Raw genomic sequence first — 23,369 nt, forward strand, 5'->3', positions numbered from 1 at the left:
TATTTTCCAGTTCCAACCATTTGCCTACGAATTTCATAAAGCCGTTGTTTTTGATAGCTGAGTAATATTCCATTGTGTAGATGTACCACATTTTCTGTATCCATTCCTCTGTTGAAGGGCATCTGGGTTCTTTCCAGCTTCTGGCTATTATAAATAAGGCTGCGATGAACATAGTGGAGCACGTGTCTCTTTTATATGTTGGGGCATCTTTTGGGTATATGCCCAAGAGAGGTATAGCTGGATCCTCAGGCAGTTCAATGTCCAATTTTCTGAGGAACCTCCAGACTGATTTCCAGAATGGTTGTACCAGTTTGCAATCCCACCAACAATGGAGGCGTGTTCCTCTTTCTCCGCATCCTCGCCAGCATCTGCTGTCACCTGAGTTTTTGATCTTAGCCATTCTCACTGGTGTGAGGTGAAATCTCAGGGTTGTTTTGATTTGCATTTCCCTTATGACTAAAGATGTTGAACATTTCTTTAGGTGTTTCTCAGCCATTCGGCATTCCTCAGCTGTGAATTCTTTGTTTAGCTCTGAACCCCATTTTTTAATAGGGTTATTTGTTTCCCTGCGGTCTAACTTCTTGAGTTCTTTGTATATTTTGGATATAAGGCCTCTATCTGTTGTAGGATTGGTAAAGATCTTTTCCCAATCTGTTGGTTGCCGTTTTGTCCTAACCACAGTGTCCTTTGCCTTACAGAAGCTTTGCAGTTTTATGAGATCCCATTTGTCGATTCTTGATCTTAGAGCATAAGCCATTGGTGTTTTGTTCAGGAAATTTTTTCCAGTGCCCATGTGTTTCAGATCCTGCCCTAGTTTTTCTTCTATTAGTTTGAGTGTGTCTGGTTTGATGTGGAGGTCCTTGATCCACTTGGACTTAAGCTTTGTACAGGGTGATAAGCATGGATCGCTCTGCATTCTTCTACATGCTGACCTCCAGTTGAACCAGCACCATTTGCTGAAAATGCTATCTTTTTTCCATTGGATGGTTTTGGCTCCTTTGTCAAACATCAAGTGCCCATAGGTGTGTGGGTTCATTTCTGGGTCTTCAATTCTGTTCCATTGGTCTATCTGTCTGTCTTTGTACCAATACCATGCAGTTTTTATCACTATTGCTCTGTAATACTGCTTGAGTTCAGGGATAGTGATTCCCCCTGAAGTCCTTTTATTGTTGAGGATAGTTTTAGCTATCCTGGGTTTTTTGTTATTCCAGATGAATTTGCAAATTATTCTGTCTAACTCTTTGAAGAAATGGATTGGTATTTTGATGGGGATTACATTGAGTCTGTAGATTGCTTTTGGTAAAATGGCCATTTTTACTATATTAATCCTGCCAATCATTAAGCATGGGAGATCTTTCCATCTTCTGAGGTCTTCTTCAATTTCTTTCTTCAGAGTCTTGAAGTTCTTATTGTACAGATCTTTTACTTGCTTGGTTAAAGTCACACCGAGGTACTTTATATTATTTGGGTCTATTATGAAGGGTGTCGTTTCCCTAATTTCTTTCTCGGCTTGTTTCTCTTTTGTGTAGAGGAAGGCTACTGATTTATTTGAGTTAATTTTATACCCAGCCACTTTGCTGAAGTTGTTTATCAGCTTTAGTAGTTCTCTGGTGGAACTTTTGGGATCACTTAAATATACTATCATATCATCTGCAAATAGTGATATTTTTGACTTCTTCTTTTCCGATCTGTATTTCCTTGATCTCCTTTTGTTGTCTGATTGCTCTGGTTAGAACTTCAAGAACTATATTGAATAAGTAGGGAGAAAGTGGGCAGCCTTGTCTAGTCCCTGATTTTAGTGGGATTGTTTCAAGTTTCTCTCCATTTAGTTTAATGTTAGCAACTGGTTTGCTGTATATGGCTTTTACTATGTTTACGTATGGGCCTTGAATTTCTATTCCTTTCAGGACTTTTATCATGCAGGGGTGTTGAATTTTGTCAAATGCTTTCTCAGCATCTAATGAAATGATCATGTGGTTTTGTTCTTTCAGTTTGTTTATATAATGGATCACGTTGATGGTTTTCCGTATATTAAACCATCCCTGCATGCCTGGGATGAAGCCTACTTGATCATGGTGGATGATTGTTTTGATGTGCTCCTGAATTCGGTTTGCCAGAATTTTGTTGAATATTTTTGCGTCGATATTCATAAGGGAAATTGGTCTGAAGTTCTCTTTCTTTGTTGGGTCTTTGTGTGGTTTAGGTATAAGAGTAATTGTGGCTTCATAGAAGGGATTCGGTAGTGCTCCATCAGTTTCAATTTTGTGGAATAATTTGGATAGTATTGGTATGAGGTCTTCTATGAAGGTCTGATAGAATTCTGCACTAAACCCGTCTGGACCTGGGCTCTTTTTAGTTGGGAGACCTTTAATGACTGCCTCTATTTCCTTAGGAGTTATGGGGTTGTTTAACTGGGTTATCTGTTTCTGATTTAACTTCGGTACCTGGTATCTGTCTAGGAAATTGTCCATTTCCTGCACATTTTCAAGTTTTGTTGAATATAGGCTTTTATAATAAGATCTGATGATTTTTTGAATTTCCTCTGAATCTGTAGTTATGTCTCCCTTTTCATTTCTGATTTTGTTAATTTGGACACACTCTCTGTGTCCTCTCATTAGTCTGGCTAAGGGTTTATCTATCTTGTTGATTTTCTCAAAGAACCAACTTTTGCTTCTGTTGATTCTTTCTATGGTCCTTTTTGTTTCTACTTGGTTGATTTCAGCCCTGAGTTTGATTATTTCCTGCCTTCTACTCCTTCTGGGTGTATTTGCTTCTTTCTGTTCTAGAGCTTTTAGGTGTGCTGTCAAGCTGGTGACATATGCTCTTTCCTGTTTCTTTCTGCAGGCACTCAGAGCTATGAGTTTTCCTCTTAGCACAGCTTTCATTGTGTCCCATAAGTTTGGGTATATTGTACCTTCATTTTCATTAAATTCTAAGAAGTCTTTAATTTCTTTCTTTATTTCTTCCTTGACCAGGTTATCGTTGAGTAGATCATTGTTCAACTTCCACATATATGTGGGCATTCTTCCCTTATTGTTATTAAAGACCAGCTTTAGGCCGTGGTGATCTGATAGCACTCATAGGATTATTTCTATCTTTTTGTATCTGTTGAGGCCCGTTTTTTGACCAATTACATGGTCAGTTTTGGAGAAAGTATCATGAGGAGCTGAGAAGAATGTATATCCTTTTGCTTTAGGATAGAATGTTCTATAAATATCTGTTAAGTCCATTTGGCTCATGACTTCTCTTAGTCTGTCTATGTCTCTGTTTAATTTCTGTTTCCATGATCTGTCCATTGATGAGAGTGGGGTGTTGAAATCTCCTACTATTATTGTGTGAGGTACAATGTGTGTTTTGAGCTTTAGTAAGGTTTCTTTTACGTATGTAGGTGCCCTTGTATTTGGGGCATAGATATTTAGGATTGAGAGTTCATCTTGGTGGATTTTTCCTTTGATGAATATGAAGTGTCCTTCCTCATCTTTTTTGATGACTTTTAGTTGAAAATTGATTTTATTTGATATTAGAATGGCTACTCCAGCTTGCTTCTTCCGACCATTTGCTTGGAAAGTTGTTTTCCAGCCTTTCACTCTGAGGTAGTGTCTGTCTTTGTCTCTGAGTTGTGTTTCCTGTAGGCAGCAGAATGCAGGGTCCTTGTTGCGTATCCAGTTTGTTAATCTATGTCTTTTTATTGGGGAGTTGAGGCCATTGATGTTGAGAGATATTAAGGAATAGTGATTATTGCTTCCTGTTATATTTATATTTGGATGTGAGGTTATGTTTGTGTGCTTTTCTTCTCTTTGTTTTGTTGCCAAGACAATTAGTTTCTTGCTTCTTCTAGGGTATGGCTTGCCTCCTTATGTTGGGCTTTACCATTTATTATCGTTTGTAGTGCTGGATTTGTAGAAAGATATTGTGTAAATTTGGTTTTTTCATGGAATATCTTGGTTTCTCCGTCTGTTAATTGAGAGTTTTGCAGGATACAGTAACCTGGGCTGGCATTTGTGTTCTCTTCGGGTCTGTATGACATCAGTCCAGGATCTTCTGGCCTTCATAGTTTCTGGCGAAAAGGCTGGTGTGATTCTGATAGGTCTGCCTTTATATGTTACTTGACCTTTTTCCCTTACTGCTTTTAATATTCTTTCTTTATTTTGTGCATTTGGTGTTTTGACTGTTATGTGACGGGAGGAATTTCTTTTCTGGTCCAATCTATTTGGAGTTCTGTATGCTTCTTGTATGCTTATGGGTATCTCTTTCTTTAGGTTAGGGAAGTTTTCTTCTATGATTTTGTTAAAGATATTTAATGGTCCTTTGAGCTGGGAGTCTTCACTCTCTTCTATACCTATTATCCTTAGGTTTGATCTTCTCATTGAGTCCTGGATTTCCTGTATGTTTTGGACCAGTAGCTTTTTCCTCTTTACATTATCTTTGACAGTTGAGTCGATGATTTCTATGGAATCTTCTGCTCCTGAGATTCTCTCTTCTATCTCTTGTATTCTGTTGGTGAAGCTTGTATCTGCAGCTCCTTGTCTCTTCCTTTGGTTTTCTATATGCAGGGTTGTTTCCATGTGTTCTTTCTTGATTGATTGTATTTCCATTTTTAATTCCTTCAATTGTTGGATTGTGGTTTCCTGGAATTCTTTCAGGGATTTTTGTGATTCCTCTATGTAGGCTTCTACTTGTTTATTTGTGTTTTCCTGTGTTTCTCTAAGGGAGTTCTTCATGTCTTTCTTGAAGTCCTCCAGCATCATGATCAAATATCTTGACTAGATGAAACTAGATCTTGCTTTTCTGGTGTGTTTGGATATTCCGTGTTTGCTTTGGTGGGAGAATTGGGCTCCGATGATGCCATGTAGTCTTGGTTTCTGTTGCTTGGGTTCCTGCGCTTGCCTCTCGCCATCAGATTATCTCTAGTGTTACTTTGTTCTGCTATTTCTGAAAGTTGCTAGACTGTCCTATAAGCCTGTGTGTCAGGAGTGCTGTAGACCTGTTTTCCTGTTTTCTTTCAGCCAGTTATGGGAACAGAGTGTTCTGCTTTCGGGCGTGTAGTTTTTCCTCTCTACAGGTCTTCAGCTGTTCCTGTGGGCCTGTGTCTTGAGTTCACCAGGCAGGTCGCTTGGAGCAGGAAGGTTTGTCTTACCTGTGGTCCCGAGGCTCAAGTTTGCTCGTGGGGTGTTGCTTATGAGCTCTCCGCAGGGGCAGCAACCAGGAAGATCTGCGCTGCCATTTCCGGGAGCTTCCGTCCACCCAGGTTCCAGATGGCGTTTGGTGTTTTCCTCTGGAATTAGTAATGTGGGCAGAGTGCAGTCTCTTCTGGTTTCCCAGGCATGTCTGCCTCTCTGAAGGTTTAGCTCTCCCTCCCACGGGATTTGGGTGCAGAGAACTGTTTATCTGGTCGGTCCCTTCAGGTTCTGGTGGTGTCTCAGATGCAGGGGACCTGTTGCTCCTGTGCCCTTATCTCCAGGAACCCAGAGGCCGTATACAGTTTCCTCTCGGGCCAGGGATGTGGGCAGGGGTGGGCAGTGTTGGTGGTCTCTTCTGCTCTGCAGTCTCAGGAGTGCCCACCTGTCCGGGAGGTGATCTCTCTCTCCCACGGGGTTTGGGAGCAGGGACCTGCTGCGGGCAGGGATCCGCAGGTTTGGGAATCCCGCTAAAAACCGGAAGTGTCCGGTCCTAGAGGAATTTTGCCTCTGTGTGTCCTGAGTTCACCAGGCAGGTCGCTTGGAGTAGGAAGGTTTGTCTTACTTGTGGTCCCAAGTCTCAAGTTTTCTCATGGGGTGTTGCTTATGAGCTCTCCGAGGGGGGGCAGCAACCAGGAAGCCTGTTTCATGATTTTGATAGTCGGAGTTATTTCTAAGAGCAGGCTGCCCTAAGGTCAGCTGTGAAGATTATTTTATGTGTAGTACATTTGCCACCTTCTGTCCCTGTCTCTTTGAAACAGTAAAAGAAACATTTGCATAAAATGTCATTTGTAATGCCCTTCAGACCAATCAGGCACCAGAACTAAAGCCTGTGCCCTTGCCATTGGTGACATCTCCCCTCTGACCAAGTGCAGTGCTGTCCGGGCGAGTGTCCTTTGATGTGCAGAAAGCCTCATGAATCTCCTGGTTCTGGCTCTTCCTGGGCAGAGGGTTTAGGGACTCTGTTGGTGGCAGGCAGCCTTGGGAAAAGCAGAATGATGCAGAAGTATCCAGTTTCCCTAGGAGAGGAAAGAGGACCCTAGTGGAAATGTAGATTCTCTTCTTGAAGGACTGGCAGTGAGCAGAGTGGATGGCGCTCAATGTAACTTCCTTATTAGGAAAGACAAAGCCTTTTGAGACTTCATGTTAGGATTTAAACTTGACACCTCCTTTTTTTTTTTTTTAAAAGGGAACCATAGCTTAAAAACCAAACCAAACCAAACCAAATCAAACCAAACCCAAACCAAACCCAAAACAAAACAAAACAGAACTCTGATGTGGCTGTGAAAGAAGAAACAAGATTTATTCCCAAATGCACTCCATGTAAGATGGTGGATGTCTTAGTTAGGGTTTACCGCTGTGAACAGATACCATGACCAAGGCAAGCCTTATAATGAACAGCATTTAGTTGGGGCTGGCTTACAGGTTCAGAGGTTCATTATCAAGGTGGGAGCATGGCAGCATCCGAGTAGGCCTGGTGCAGGAGAAGCTGAGAGTTCTACATCTTCATCTGAAGACTGCTAGTGGAAGACTGGCTTCCAGGCAGCCAGAATTAGGGTTTTAAAGCCCATTCCCACAGTGACACACCTACTCCAACAAGGCTAAACTACTCCTACAGGGCCACACCTTCTAATAGTGCCACTCCCTGGGTTCAGCATGTACAAACCATAACAGTGGCACAGGTCTTTAATCCCCACATTTAGGAGATTGAAGTAGGAGAATCAGGATTTCAAGGTTATGGCAAATTTGAGGCCAGCAGCAGGTCTCAAATACAAAACAAAAGCCAAAAAGCAAAACAAAGTTACAAGTTATCTCACAATTTCTAAGAGTAAGAAAATTTCAACCTTTTCTCCTCAGAGTTACTTTGATGGGAAGCTTCCTACATTTTTTTTTTTTTTATGGAACATAATGCTGTAATTGTGTAAAATATTTCCCCTGCTTTCTCATTGCAATTACCATCAGAGCTGCTGCTTATCTTTTTGGGTGTTCCCGGCACTGGCAAAATGAATCAGATTTGGTACTTGAGAAGGGCAATGAGGTAGAGAGTCAATTGTGACTCTAAAGCGGCAACAGGAAGGCAGTGGCCTGGCTGGTTCTGCATGTGGGCTGGGCTGGGCTATGAAACAGCGTCTGGAGATGAGGGCGCATAGGATTAAAGGGCCTCGTTGGATAAACACATCATCATCTCCTTACAATGGATCTCTATGGTGCCGCATGCATTTGACAGTCATATGATGTCATATTTGTCATCCAAATATAAAAACCTTATTCCTGTAAGGATAGCACAAGTGTAATATAAAAATAAAATATATAAATATATAATATATATAAATATAATGTAATATACAAATATAATATATATTATACTATAATAATAATAAAATATAATAGTAAAATAAAACAAAATATAATAGCACATTTCCTCCTATTGGCCACAGTCAAGGGGAGAGGGGAGGATTTCATTGCGTTGATTGGGATGGTGGCTGTCCCACAGGTACGTTAGTTTTTGTAAATTGTAGGCAGGATGGCACAAGCATTTATCTCTAATTTGAGATATGTTTAATCTTACTTAGAAATCTTACCTATTTCTCGTATAGTGCTCATCAAAAAGTGTTTATAAAAAGATTTAATTATACAGGTGTAGTTAGTTGCTTTACAGAGAGAGCCTGCTTAATGATTAAAATCAGCTGTACACCTGGCTGCCTAAATTGATGGAAATGGATCATCTTCAGAATATATTTTTAAAGTAGCTATTTCTATTTAAGGTTGTTATTTTTAAAACTTTAGTGTAATTTTTTTAAACTTTTTTTTTTTTTTTTGAGACAAGCTCTCCCTTACTCTGTAGTCCTGGCTAACCTGGAACTCAGACTGACTTCAAATCCCCATAGATCTGCCTGCCTCTGCCTCTTGAGAGCTGGGATTAAAGGTGTGGACACCATGTTCAGGGCCCTGATATTCTTGACTATATAATATAAATTTAGGTACTGAAGATGTTAGATATTCTAAATCCTGATTGGATAACCTAAATTCTACCTTAAAAATTGGTTTATAAATTGACAGCAACTGTTATCACTAAAATGGATGAAAAGTATAATATTCTGAATTTGGTAACAGTGGTTTGCTTATTTTTTGCCTTTTGGTATTTCCTGTCTGTGACTTTTATTATACGATTTAAAGTCTATCAGGGAAAGACATTATTAGTTTCTCTCCCCCTTTTCCTCTTAAGTAAACAACGGAGTCAGTTTCTCCGACTACACACTCAACACAGGTTACTTCTGGGAGCCTCCAAAGTGTGGGGATGTCTGCTCACAGGTCAAGCAAACAATTAGTTTTGCAGCTGACATTCAACTTGGAGAGAGTGTCAGATCCCCTGGGTTGAGGGCTCAGTCCCCAGGACTGCCCAGCCTCCTACTTCAGATGCTAACTACAACCCCAGCTCATTTTACCTGTGTTTTTCACTCTAGGGATAACAAACCAGGGTTTCCAACACCTCCTCCTGGGGCTGGGGTAATCAACAAATTCAGGGAAAAATGCTCTTCCGTTTATTATAAATGGCATTTCAAAGGCTACCAAAAGAGAGGGGCACACAGCAAGGTGAGGGAGGGGGCAGGAGCTTCCGTGTTCTCTTGGGGATACCATCTTTCAAAGCCAGTTCCCACGGAAGAACAGCCAGCTGTTAACCACTGAGGCATCTCTCTAGCCGTTTTAGGAGCCTTAGGTCCAGCTATCTAGATGTGCCCCAACCCCTGTCCTTTTGGAGTTTTGTTGGTATCTCAGCACACAGGTATTGTCGATCGACTCTCTGACCATTGATGACCAACTCAACCTTCATCAGTTTCTACACTCTTAGCATAGTAGGGGTGAGGTTAGGGTCTTAACCTTTTAATCCTATGGGAATCAGGGGCTGGCAGTCATTAGTGAACTTATTAATATACTGTTAAAACAAAAAACAGAAACAAAAAACCTTGGCAAGTCCAGAGATCTTTAGCAGTTTGATTCTAGGAGATGGGGATGAAGACAGGAAATGTATCTTGCTGTATTATACTTGCCACATACCTTGATGCATACGTAAGCTTCCATTGACTGTCAGATGCTAGGTTATTCCCAGTTCTGAGCTTACTTGGACCCTAGGCTGTAGATTTCATTGTTGTTCCTTCTGCCTCAAGCTTTTCCATTGATGTTGTTTCTTTTTTGTGGTGTTGGGGCTAGAACTCAGGGCCTCCGTGTATATTATCCCAAGCTGTATCCCTGCCTCTCTGTTCCTTTTATCAACTTTAAACCTGCAGAAACATCAGGAGAACAGTACAGTGAATGCCTCTGGTCATTCTCCCAGATTTGCCATTTGCCTCTATTATTCTGTGTCTGGGTCCATTCCTCTGTCTCCGAGGACTTGTGCAGTATATAGAGACACAGTTTTCCCTTCTCAGCCCTTCGAGAATAAGTAGGTCTGGCAGCATTTCCTCCCAAAGATTTTGGCACATCTGTACTGAGAACAAGAACGTTCTCTTGCCATTACCACAATCTTATCCCATTGGGAGAATGTGATAAAGACGCAATCGTTTTCCGCACTACGTAGTTTATATTCCTTTTCCCCCAATTGCCCAAGACTCAAGCGATTATCTTTCAATCCATGTGTGTGTCTTGATCGGTTATACTTAACAGTTTGTTTTGTTTTGATTTATTTTTTCCTCTTTCAGGTCAGCAGCTTTGTTGAGAGCATTCTGCTATTTACACGGTACATTCACATTAAGAATTTTTGGCACAGGACCAGAGAGATGGCTATGCACACAACAAATAATATAAGACATTTTTGCACATTGGGCTGGTGATATGGCTCAATGGGTAAAGCCACTTGCGATCAAGCTTGATCACGTGAGTGCTGGGCATACGCATGCACACTCACATATGCACGCACACACACATGGGCGCGCATACACTCACACAGAGTAAGGGTCGGCTTTTGGACAAAGTATTAATAACATTCTTTGGCAAAGTACCAATATTCACTGATAATGAATCAGTGCATCAAATCGAGGTGCACACCGTTCTGTCAGTGGCATCTGCCAGCTTTCTCCCTTATGCTCGTGTAAAATACAGGTCTTTGTGTTTCGTAAACAACACATAAGGTGATATTTTAACTCTTTGTGAGCTTACCACCCTCCATTACCAAATGACGCCAGCACAGGATGACTCCTCAGCCAGTTGCCACATCTGTTTTTGCAGAGAGTGGCGACTTTCTAACTTGCCAGTTGACATTCTTCTGAAAAGCTTGGTCCCCTCTGTACACCTTTCTTTTAAGACTCACACTATGGATTGATGGATTTTTTTTTTTAATTTTGATTTACTCCATGTGTATGAGGGGACACAGCATGCATGTGGAATCCAGAGGCGCCCCCTTGTGGCCTCCTTCCCCGACTCTGTGGGCTCTGGGAATTGAACTTGGGTCATCAGGTTGCTCTTTGTCTCCGGAGCCACCCTGCAGCTCCTGGATTGGTGGATTCTTCGTGCCCATTGTGTTATGGTTTATTGGTGGAGTCTCTTTTGCCCCCTGGTGTCTATCCATTTTAAAGCATGTCTTAACTTTTCTCTTGTGTCAGAAGATTTTTCCCACTCATCCTTTAACCATTCTTCAAAATAACCTGTTTCCTTTTACAGGAAGAATTGTACAAGTCAAGATTTGAGCGCTACTGTGTTACCAGATACAGATTGTCCATGGAATTGTTGTTTTGGGGGGAGTGGCGGGGGATTTGGGCTTGGCGGGTACTAGTACTGGATGAGGTGGGTACTGGATGACTGAGCTACTCATCTCTGCCCCTGTTTGTTCATTCTTTCTTCCTTCCTTTAAATATGAGTACACACTGTAGCTGTCTTCAGGGGGCATTGGATTCCATTACAGATGGTTGTGAGTCACCATGTGGCTGCTGGGAATTGAACTCAGGACCTCTGGAAGAGCAGTCAGTGTTCTTAACCTCTGAGCCATCTCTCCAGCCCCTCCCATGCACTTTTCAAAAAACATTACTTTTATACTTTTTTTTGCTTTGTATGTGTCCCGGTGTGGACGCAACTCTGGAGGTCAGAGGACAGCATGTGGGAATTTCTTCTCTCCTTCCAACATGGAGGTTCTGCTGGAGACCAAACTTAGGCTGTCAGGCTGGGTGGTGAGTGGCTTTGCCTGTGGTCTCACCAGCTTCCTATGGACTTTCGATTCTGGCTCCAACACTTCTTTTATTCTCCTTCCTGCTTTGTCACCATCTCTGAGGTGGCTTGTACCTCTACCAGGTCTTCTTGTATTGCTCCTGAAGCCCTCCCTAGTCTTCCTGTCTCCATAGTCTCCCTTCTGCATTTCCTATACAATATGGTTCCATGCTTCAGAAATGGCTTTCTGTAAAGAGCCTTCTCCTACCCTTCATTTAGAGAATGAAGACTGAATTATCTGTCCCCTTTCTCTCCTCTGTTGCCTTCTCTGAACAGGATGCCTTTCTGTTAGATTTAGTACTGTAGTTCTAATCAGTTGGCCTTTAGATCAACCATTTGGAATCTATTATTATCATTATTATTATTTTGGCATATGCACACATTTGAGGGTGCATTTGGAGGCCTGAGGTGGAAGTTAGGTGTCTTCTTCAATTGCTACCTACCTTATGATATGTGTGTGTGTGTGTGTGTGTGTGTGTGTGTGTGTAAATTTTTTTGAGACATGGTTTCACTGTGTAGCCCTTACTCTGTAGACCAGGCTGTCCTGGAATGAAGAGATCCTTTTGCCCCCTGAGTGCTGGAATTAAAACGCATGTGCCACCACTGCTCGACTTGAACCTTATGTTTTGAGACAACATATCTCACTAAATCTGATGCTCTCATTGGTTCACCTAGACTGGAATCCTCCTGTCTTATTCTCCCCAGCACTGGATCACAGGGGTACACTGCCCGTCATGTCAGGCATCAGGTGCCTGTACCCAGAGATCCATTTCATTGCCTCCATCCCTTATCTTAAAAATTTTACTTTTATAATTACACTATTTCCATTTCCCCTTTCTTTTCTTCAGACCTTCCCATGTGTCCCCTCCCCCTTCCCTGTTCTCTTTCCTGTTCATGGCTTCTTTCTTTATTTGTGGTTACCAGTCCCAACTGATAACTCTTCAACTCAAGTCCTGCACCAAGGGGATTGTCGAGGAAGGGGGAATGGAAAGATTGTAAGAGCTAGAAGACCAGGGCATTTGCCGTGAGATCATGTCTCTGAGACATGTTAGAAGCTGCACCCACAAAGTCTCACCAGCAGAGCTGCCTAACCTAACCTGAACAGGGAGGACACCAACAGACATGCTAACACGGGAGGGGCAAAGTTCACTAGGCCTCAGCCCTGGGGAGTGGAGCAGACCCAATTGGTTATCAAGTGGTCAGCCCTGAGAACATACTACATACAAGTAACATGCTGAGCGCGCGCACGCACACACGCGCACACACGCACGCACACACGCACACACGCACACACGCGCACACACGCACGCACACACACACACACACACATAAACGTTCATGCACATATATAAAAATAATAAAGAATACAAAAGGAATTAGTAACTAAAGGGCCTGTTTGGCCTAATGGGCTATAGACAGTGATTTCAGATCGACATTATTCATTTGTGCCATTGCTCCAGTGCAATGAAGTTGTAGCCATCTTCATAGCCAATCTAAAGAGGAATAACCGGAATGCACATGTCCTACACATATTAGTGAGTGTGAATATACGATATTGTAGTTTGTATTAGTGAGTGTGAATATACGGTACTGTAATATATATTAGTGAGTGTGAAAACAGTATTGTAGTATGTATTAGTGAGTGTGAATATACAGTATTGTAGTATGTATTAGTGAGTGTGAATATACAGTATTGTATGTATTAGTGAGTTTGAATATACAGTATTGTATGTATTAGTGAGTATGAATATATAGTATTGTAGTATGTATATTTTGCTAAGCTATCAAATATTGCTGCTTCATATTGTACATGTTCACCAGATTTAATGTGTCATAATTAAGATAAAAACACCTGAGTATTTATTTATGAATCAGTCTCTCATATGGTGCTCACAGCTAAGCTGGGGTGGTGGGGTGGGAGGGTGGGGGGTGAGGGCATTCGCTCCCTGCTGTTTTTATTTTTGGAATAGGGTGTCACTATGTAGCTGTGTCAGCGGGTCTCAAGCACACAGAGACCTCAAGCTTTGCTTGTCTCTGCCTCCTGGGTGCTGGGGTTAAAGGTGTGTACCACCACAACTAAGAATTTTTTTTAAACCAACAAATAAGCAACCGGTTCTCTAGATTCATAGATCATTTACTGGTGAGTCAGTTATGTTTTAAAGTATCAAATGCTATTTGGTTAGAGACTCCTTAAAATAGTGCACTTGTTTTGCAGGGTGACGATGATGCTTACTTATGTATTTATGAGGACCAGACAGTGTATATACAGCCTTCCTACTTGACAGGGAGAAGTTATCCTGTGATGGACTCCAGGGTAAGTAGGAACATCCTGAGAACCTATCTGATCGGTCCACCTGCCTGCTCTGTGGCTGCTACTGATGTGCTTGTGTATGGGAGCCTGCAGCCCTTCAGTTAGCCCAGCCCAGGCAAGGCCCAGAAGCAGTAGTCTTTTCAGACTGAGTGCCAAGAAACATTCTGGACTTAGAAAGCACAAGGCAAAGCTCTCTGCTAGGAAAACGATTCATTCTTGCTAATCATCACTTAAATCCCTTTTGTTACATCTTTCCAAAAAGTATGTTATGGCTTATTGACAAGCTCAGAGCATTTTCCCCTTTCCAAAAGTTATGGGATTTTTTTTTTTAATTTTAAAGATTTTATTTACTTATTTTATATGAGTACACCTCAGACACACCAGAAGAGGGCATTGGATCCCATTACAGATGGTTATGAGCCACCATGTGGTTGCTGCAAATTGAACTCAGCATCTCTGGAAGAACAGTCAGTGCTCTTAACCCCTGAGCCTTCTCTCCAGCCCAGGATGGGTTTTTAAGAAGAGACTTTGGGCAGGGTGCTCCAGGTTCAGCCCCCAGCACTGCATAATCTGGGTGTGGTGGCACGTGCCTGTAATGCCAGCTCTTGGCCTATGGAACATGAGGATCAAAGTTCAAGACTGGGGCTGGAAAGCACTTGTTATTCTTGGAAAGGATCCAAGTTCTGTTCCCAGCACCCACATGGTGGCTCACAGCCTTCTGTAACTCTAGTTCCAGGGGATCCAGTGTTCTCTTCTGACTTCCGTGTGCACCAGACATGCACATACATACATGCAGACAAAAGACTCATACACAAAGTAAATCTTAAATCAAAAAAAAAAAGGATGAAGCTTGGTTACATAGTGAATGCAAGGCTAACTTGGATTACACCCTATCTCAGAAATAGTCAGTCAAGCAGATAAATAGCCAAAGGAATGTCTTTGCAGAAGCATTTCTTGGCTAATGGGAGGGAGGAGTACATGTGAGCCCTGATGCCCAGCCTTGTATGCACTGTGTGGGCATCATCTGTCCCAGTAGGAAGCATTTTTTTCATAGCATTGGTAGGCAAATGCTCTATGAAGGAGCCATGGCTTTTCCTTAGTGTCACAGTGAGTGAAGTGACAGAGCAAGGCGTTCCCGTCATGGTGCCACTGTGCACCTAGCTTTCCTGGGATGTCTCTCTAGATGCACGGCTGGTGGCCAGACGGGGTTAGCATGCCAGCTAGATTTTCTAACCTGGGCAAGAGGAACTGTGAAGTTCTGACTCCAGGTGCCTGGATGGAGGCTCAAATAGAAGACGTCAGATACACATTGTGCTGTCCAGAGTATTATCATTAAAGTGCATTATGTAGCATCTGAAAAAAAGTTTTTGCCAAGTGGCATAAAGACAAAGACAAACTGAAATAGTAATAGCATTATTATTATTATTATTATTATTATTATTATTATTATTATTATTATTATTATTATTATTTATCTTGGAATTCTTTGAAGGAGAAAACCAAGGAAGAGCCCTGCAGCTTAAATACACTCCTCCAGCCTTAGAGAAAGGAAACAGAACAGGTCATGGCTTTGAGCCTGTCCGAGTCTCATCAAATCTTTGGATGGTGTTTCAAAGCCCCTATGTATGTTTGTAGGGGACTCTTGAGGATATGGCTTGGAGGCTGGCAGACGGCGTCATACAGTGTTCATTCAGAAGAAACATCACCCTTCCTGAGGCTAAGAACAGATTTGTGCTGAATGAAAGCTACTACATATTCTACGCAGAAGGCGCGGCCCACGACGGTGAGAACTTGGGTTAAATCTACCTTTGCGTTGTTGTGTCCCCGCTTCCTTTCCCTTCGCCTTTACAGATACCACGACAGTTGCTCATTTTAAGGGGTGGCAGGGGTTCTCTTTGATTTCACGTTCTCTTTCTGCCTTTGGTTCTCTGAACACTCCACGGAATGTCAGCCAGTCACAAAGCTTTGCTTGTCCTTTCAATGGCCCCTGCTTTGTACAATGGTTTTGAACCAGTGCCTTGTAAGAAGTACGTATGTCTTTGGGCTTTGCTGAGTTCCTAGGAACGGTGACTTTGGATCGTTGCAAGGCTCAAAGGGGACGATCCATCCAATCTGGATCTGGGCTCCTTAGACACGAGCTCCTGCAGGAGGCAGGGAGGAGGCGGAGTAACAGCCCTGGCAGCAGAATCAAAGCTGTATCATTTCCTGTCTTGCATCTTCTTAGGTAAAATGGAAATCGTGTGATCCCAGTATACTACAGTACTACAGGAGTCTGAATGAGTCGTTTAGCTTTTTTTCTTTTTCTTTCTTTTTTTTTTCTTTTTTTTTGGTTATGTTATGAGAAAGAGTCTCACTGTATAACCCTGACTGTCCTGAAACTCTCTCTAGTCCAGGTTGGCCTTGAACTAATAGAGATTCTCCCGATCTCTGACAATGGAGGGCTAGGATTAAAGGCCTGACCGCCATGTTCAGCCTCATTTTCATGTTCTTAAACAGCATCTTCCATATCAGCACCTTCGCCTCCTTGTTTTTACTTAACATTCATTGTGACGCTTCTGTCATCTGTGGTCGGAATGTCCAAGCACTTGATTCCAACATTTCCTTCCTGATTTCTAGGTTACTGATTAAGTTTGCTTCTTTGTTGCTCCAAGCAAAAGCACCCTGGGGACGGGGAGGGTGAAATGTCGTGTTTAACAAATTACTGTCTGTCGTCATCCAGAGGAGTCGAGGTAGGGGCGTGAGACAGGAACTGAAAGCAAAGACTGTGGAGGAACGAACACTCCTTGCTGACCTTGCTCGACTGTTTATATAGGGCAGCACAGTGGGCTGGGCCCTACCACATCAATTATTAATCCAGACAAAGGCCCACAGGCATGTCGGAAGGCCAGTCATGTGGTGGCGATTCCTTAGTTGAGGTTCCTTCTCTACAGATGACTTCAGTTTGTATTAAGTTGATACGAACTAATCCGCTCGGTTACATTTCGTTGTCTTAACTAAACCACAAGTGAAGTGATCACTTTGACACTTTGTCTTTACTGAGTGCCTGCATCTGGATGTTTTGAAGAGACTTCAGCTTTCATCGCTAAGGAGATTCCCGCTTTTAGTTTTGGTTTCCTATTTAAACCAACAGCTTAAAATAGTGTTGTATCTGTCTTGGCCAGTTTCCCTCTTTATCTTTTCATTTTGTTATACAGATAGTATATTAGAGATATAGTTAATTCAGTTATCATTATTTGTGTGTGTGTGTGTGTGTGTGTGGGTGCGTGTGCGTGCAGTTATACATAGTCTGGGTGTTCTTGTGGAGGTCAGAGTACAACTTCCCTGAGTCTGTTCTCTCCTCCAGCTTATCAGGTTATCACTGCAAGCGCCTTTACCTCATGAGGCATCTCACAAGCCCCGCCCTGTTGATGGCACTGTGATAGTCTGTTGCCTGATATCTGTCATTTGTTTACAACAAAAGTTTATATATCTATTATGTTAAGTTTCTTAACTATTTTTGTACTTGCATTGTTTTCTAAAAATATGCTTGTATGTTCTGTAATTTATTCTATCCTAGTGATGGGCATTTAGCTTATATTTTTATTTTAAGCAACATAGAAATGTAGCTATAAATATTCTTGTGCACATATTTTTGGTTCAAGATACTTATTCAGAGGAAGAGGCAGAGAAACTGTAAGAACCAGAGGAGGTGGTGGAAGGAGACAGTGTCCTTTAGACACAACAGGGCTGATGCAGACATGAATTCAGAGACTGTGACAGCGTGCACAGGGCCTGTACATGTTTAAACCAGACAAAATCTCACCAAGGAGAAGGGGAGGTGGGCATGGAGGCCTGTTTCTAACCGAGAAACTATTTGCAATTGATGCCTGCTGGGAAGGGAAAATAGGGTTTCTCTAACGCAGTGGCACTTGCTATATCAACCAGATGACAGGATTTAAAATTATTCTACCTGTAGAGTAGAGTGAAGACACTTGCATATATATGCACACACTTGGAATAATCCTATATTTTCCTGACTTAACTTTATGTACAACAAATAGTAATAAAAGACAAGAATAAGGCCAGATATGGTGGCGGATGCCTTTAACCCCAGCACTAAAGAAGCAGAGGTAGGTGGATTTCTATGAGTTCAAGGCCTGCCTGGTCTACAAGTGGACTACATAGTGAGACGCTATCTAAAAAAAAAAAAAGAAAGAATGGTTTTTCTTCTCTCTCTCTCCCTCCCTCCCCCCTCCTTCCGTCTCTCTCTCTCTCTCTCTCTCTCTCTCTCTCTCTCTCTCTCTCTCTCGCTCTCTCTCTCTTATGGCTTTTGAAGATACTGTAGCCTTGGTTCTCCTAGAACTCTGAAGGCTGGCCTTGAACTGAGAGATCTGTCTGTGGAGTGCTGGGATTAAGGGCATGCACCCCCTAATCCTCCCACCTCTCTAGATTTTTTTTTTAATCATTGATCATTGTATATATAAAATACAAACACTCTTTGCGGGCATGTGTGCCTGTGCACCAAAGCTATGCTTTGTACCCTGAGAGGTTTAGAAGAAAGTGTCAGATTCCCAGATCCTCTGCAAGAGCAAGTGTTCTTTACTATTGAGCGACCCTCCAGGCCTTTACGTCACTATCATTTGACATTCTGATTTGTCACTCAAACCCAGCCTGAACTGACCGCCTGCCAAATCCCATGTCATCAAAATGCCTTTCATAGTTGCCTGCCTATCTTCCCAGGCCCCGGATGCACTAGAGTATCCTAGAATTTTAGAATGCAGGTATGGTTAGAGGCTTGTAGCTTTAAAATACACTCGTCAGTGTCTGAGGATTAATTGGGTCTTTTCAGCAACTCATCGTCGGCCAGTGTTTTGATACTGTTTAACCTGCTAACAGCACACGCTGTTTCTTGGCACTATAACTCTTCCATCCCCAACCAGATTCATCTCGCTGTCGGCTAAGTTATTTCTTTAACTTTTAGGAAGGCCACGTGTTCTCATGTCTTATCAATACGTTGCGTTTACACGTGAATACCAACAATTCCTAGTTGGTTATTTTCATCACTGTAAGCCATTTTCTCTCTGTGTCTACTTCTCAGGCCGAATATTTAGGCACTCTCAGCAACCTTTGATAACGTACGAAAAATACAACGTGACAGGCACTCCACAGAACGTAGGAGGGTCCCGCTCTTCAGCCCTTTTGAAAGCTCATGGTAAGTTAACGGAGCATCCTGGTTAGATTTTGTGAACTACGCTAACCAGTGAGCAGGTGCCGGCTGGAAAAGGAACCGTGGCCAGCATCACTTGGCGAATTTTCATTACTTTTACAGTTACATATTAACATTTTCACATAGATCGTCTATCTGAATGTTTGCCGGTTTTTATTAAAAGGGGAAAGGAAATTTAATTTGGTGGTATTAAACCAACGGTGGAAAATTTGAACCCATCCATCTCTAGTTAAAGCTTTGTTCTAGCTATTCCTAGCATCCGCTAGGGTTGTGTGTTAGTGGATTAATTTTAACGTTTATAAATTCTTCATTTTTGTTTTTTATTAGTAATTTAATTCACTAATTAAAAAGTGGTCTGTGGGGGTTGGGGATTTAGCTCAGTGGTAGAGCACTTGTCTAGCAAGCACAAGGCCCTGGGGTTCGGTCCCCAGCTCCGAAAAAAAAGAAAAGAAAAAAAAAAGTGGTCTGTGGTTTCGGTTGTTCAGTTGTGACAGCAGTTCAGCTGACAAATGCAGTCTCACTCTTGGAGCCTGACGACGTGTCAGTGTTTGGGCATAGATGTGGTCGGTGCAGTTCCTAGGTTGTGGGTGTTTGGGTGGGAGTGTCACCAAGCTGACGAAGGGATCCCATATGCTTTGGGTCTACCAGTGAAAGTTGCAAAATGCCCTGGCTTATTGTTGAAAAGGTAGGATTTAAAAACCTTAACCTCTGGGGGATTTTCTTTACCACTTTTCTTTACGTTCTCCAGCCATCTCCACAGCGGTGGCTTCCTGTGATTTCTGTCACAGTTCACCGTGAGAGCTGCTTTCCTGGTTTTCGTTGGACTCTGCTCCTGCTGTTCTTCCTGTTGGGCAGGAGTTAGATTTAGAAGTCACAAGTCTTTTTGTCTTCCGTTTGCTGCTCAGAGTAAGATTACGGGAGGAGAAAGCTGCAGACAGACTGTTAGAAGGAGGGTCTATTTGAGTCCTCGGTGCCTTTGTTTCAGATGGGAATAGTAATAAAGACCCACAGGGCTGGCAAAGACCAGTTTGATGATTACATGTAAAGCACTCAGGTGCCTGGTACCTGGTACTGCTAGGGGCTATGCCCTTGCTGGTTTATTAGAAACAACAGTGGCAGTATAATAAGATATATATAATGGAATTTTAGACGAGGGCTCATATTTCCATCACCTTAGTGTCCTTTGCGGGCTGTTTATATTTTCTGATCGCTTGCCTTGGCCATGGATGCAGCAGCTTTCTGCTATGTAATGTGAATCTCTGCATCACTCCCTCCTGTAGGTGCCTTAATGTTTGTGGCATGGGTGACCACAGTGAGCACAGGAGTCCTGGTTGCCCGGTTCTTCAGATCTGTTTGGTCAAAAGCTTTCTTCTTCGGGCAAGCAGCTTGGTTTCAGGTAGGTGAAAGCAATCTCCCTCTTATTCAGTCGTCGCAACATGAAGTTTTAGGGCTTTTGATTTTTACATTGCTTGCTGGTGTGTGTGTGTGTGTGTGTGTGTGTGTGTGTGTGTGTGTGTGTGTGTGTGTGCGCGCGCGCACATAGCGTTTGTATAGAAGTCAGAGGGTTTTTGGGGGTCAGTTTTCTTCTACCATGTGGTTTTTTAGAGTCAAACTTCTCAGGTCACCATGGTTCCCAGCAAATTCGTTTAGCTGCTGAGCCATCTTGCTGGCCCATGTGTGCTTGTCTTTTTCTTTTCTCAATTATGGCTATTGTAGGTCTTAGGTCCCCTCTCCCCTTAGTCTCCTAACCAACCAAGAGCTGATGCAAGATTACTTACAAAAGTATGGCTTTCCGAGGAGTGGGCTGAATTGGGGAACATGTCAGGGCCAAATGGTCCTTCCTCACCCCGAGGTTGGTGGTGTGAGAAGCTGGGAACGATGCACTTGCTGCACTAAGTCAGTGTGAGCCAAGGGGCGCTGGAAAACAGGGGAAAGACACAGTGGTGCGTGTCTGTCCTCTGCTTGGTGTGCCGTGAGAACTGGACTCTCCTCACTTAACAGTCAGTTCAGCTGATTACGTGTTGGGGGAGGAACTGTGGGAGCTCTTTTCCATGCTGAGCCTTCCTGTGGATGGGAGGAGGGGGTCCTGTGGGACAGACACAGTGAGGCTCAACAGGAAGGCAGGGCAGCCTTATCTTCGTGGGCTACAGATTATGGATATTTGTATGTGTACTGAGCCATCAGTGAGGTTGTGACATGAGAGTGCAGATGCCTGGGTCTAGGGAAACTGGAGAACTTGTAGCCTTTGAGGTTTCTCTTATCTTACTTCATTTCTCTTCTTGGTTGTCAGGACAAATAGAAATGACTTAATTATTTTTTGCGTGGGTGTTTTGCTTACATATAAGTCTGCATCCGTGTGCCTGAAGAGGCCAGGAGAGGGCATGGGATCCCTTAGAGCTGGGGTTATTATAGTGTGAGCTATCATATGGCTGGTGGGAATTGAACCTGGGTCCTCTGCAAGAGCAGCCAGTGCTCTTAAGCATGAGGTCATCGCTCCGGCCCCTTATTCTCTTTTTTTGCTAGGTGTCTTGTGTCCATCTGTCCCTGCCTGTGAGCTCTCTCATGCCTCCTCCTTACTTGTTCCTTATCCCTCCTCTTCCGGTCTGCTCCAGAGAGTTTGCAGCTGGAAGACCACGCCCGTCTCACCGCAACTCTTCTACTGCCTTTACTTTTGAAAGTGTCTGTGTGCATGTGGGCCCAAGTGTGCATGCACGGTCATGATGTGCGCGTGTGGGAGGGCGTGCCACAGTGAGCTTGGGGAGGTCAGAGGACACTTGTAGAATTGATGCTCTCGTTACAAAGCAACTGGGCTTTGTGTGTGAGGTAGCCATTCCTGCTGCTGGGAGGATACAGACCCTACTAGGAATGGAATCATCAGGCTTGTGAAGCCGTCTTGTCCGTCCTTCTCATGTTCTTAAACGTACAGTATTCATGAGTGCATATGATATGTATTGTGACATCTGCACATTCACAGAAACTTAGAGTTCCTACTATATAGGGTAACTTTTTCCCGGAATGAGTTTTGACTTACACCAGTTGCTCAATACATAACAGTGCCTATTTTCACTCTGAATACTCTCTTGATTTATCCACACAGAATTATATGTTCCAATATAGTTTTCACTTATTTTCTTTGATTATACCACGAGCCCTGCAGGACACCGTATCTCTTGTCTGTTTCCTTGCTGTCCCTAAGCACATGGCACAGCACTCTGCATGATGACAGAACTGAATGCCTGCCCGTGGAAGGAAGAGAAGGTTTCAGCAAGCAAGCATGTTTCGTGTGTGTGTGTGTGTGTGTGTGTGTGTGTGTGTGTTATGTGTGTGCGTGTGTGTGCATGCGTGTGTGTGCATGCATGTGTGTGTGCATGCGTGTGTGTATGTGTGTTATGTGTGTGCATGTGTGTGTGTGTGCATGTGTGTGTGTGCATGTGTGTGTGCATGTGTGTATGCGTGTGTGTGCGTGTGCGCGCGTGTGTGTATGTGTGTGTGCATGTGTGTGCGTGTGTGTGCATGTGTGTGCATGCGTGTGTGTGTGTTTGCGAGCGTGTGTGTGAGCTATTTGTTCCTGGCATTTTTTGTGTGTGCGTGTGTGTGTGTGTGTGTGGGGGGCTATTCCTTCCTGCCATTGTGTGTGTGTGGGCTATTCTTTCCTGCCATTGTGTGTGTGTGTGTGTGTGTGTATGTGTATGTGTGTGTGAGCTATTCCTTCCTGCCATTGTGTGTAGGCAAGGCCTTAGTGAGTCCTTTTGAGTGCCGAGGTGGCAGCTCCGAGTTTCTCTAGCTTAACGGTCTATGACATTTCATCTTTACTGCTGCAGCGTAAGTTGAATGTGTACCTTCAGCGACTCGCCATGATTGCCCCGCTGTGACAGCGGCTGTCTTTGAGCGCATCTTCTCACCTTGCTGTCTCCTCTTGCAGGTGCACCGGATGCTCATGCTCGCTACCTCTATGCTCACCTGCGTGGCTTTTGTTTTGCCTTTTGTGTACCGAGCAGGCTGGAGTTGGGTAAGTGCGCCTTCAAATGGATGCTTCCTTGTAAATATGTTTTGATGTCAAAGCAGATTGCTGTTTTATTCTCATGGGTGGATAATGAGACATTTCTGGGTAGATCCCTCCCTTTCTCTCTCTCTCTCTCTCTCTCTCTCTCTCTCTCTCTCTCTCTCTCTCTCTCCTCTATTTGAGTTATCTGATGACGTCACCTGGTTGGGGATCAGGAATGAAAGGAGACTGTGACTACAGATTACTTGAAATGTATTTTTGGCTGAGTTACATTTTACGCATTCCTTTAGTATGTTTTCCTTATAGAATGTTGAAAATACGCTGAAAGTATGATGTCTAAGTTGTTACTTTAATGGCATGTATCTGCACGTGTGTGGATCTACGTGACTCACCCACCAGGGCAAGCATACGATGTGAGCTGCCTGACGCGGGTGCTGGGAGCTGAACTGGGGTCCTCTGGAAGAGCACAGTTAACTG

At 43.1% G+C, this 23,369-nt stretch overlaps 1 protein-coding gene across 3 annotated transcripts in view; it reads left to right on the plus strand.

The window, feature by feature from the left end:
• Frrs1 (ferric-chelate reductase 1) overlaps positions 1–23,369 on the plus strand; it is a 60,591-nt gene that overhangs the window by 29,147 nt on the left and 8,075 nt on the right. For all 3 annotated transcript variants that reach the window (XM_039103831.2, XM_039103832.2, NM_001398971.1), the window contains 5 exon segments: positions 13,588–13,686; positions 15,319–15,466; positions 18,761–18,874; positions 20,170–20,285; positions 22,812–22,898. In XM_039103831.2, coding sequence (XP_038959759.1) covers positions 13,588–13,686; positions 15,319–15,466; positions 18,761–18,874; positions 20,170–20,285; positions 22,812–22,898 — 564 coding nt within the window.

The sequence above is a fragment of the Rattus norvegicus genome, chromosome 2 (genome assembly GCF_036323735.1).
Source record: "Rattus norvegicus strain BN/NHsdMcwi chromosome 2, GRCr8, whole genome shotgun sequence".
NCBI classification, from domain to species: Eukaryota; Metazoa; Chordata; class Mammalia; order Rodentia; family Muridae; genus Rattus; species Rattus norvegicus.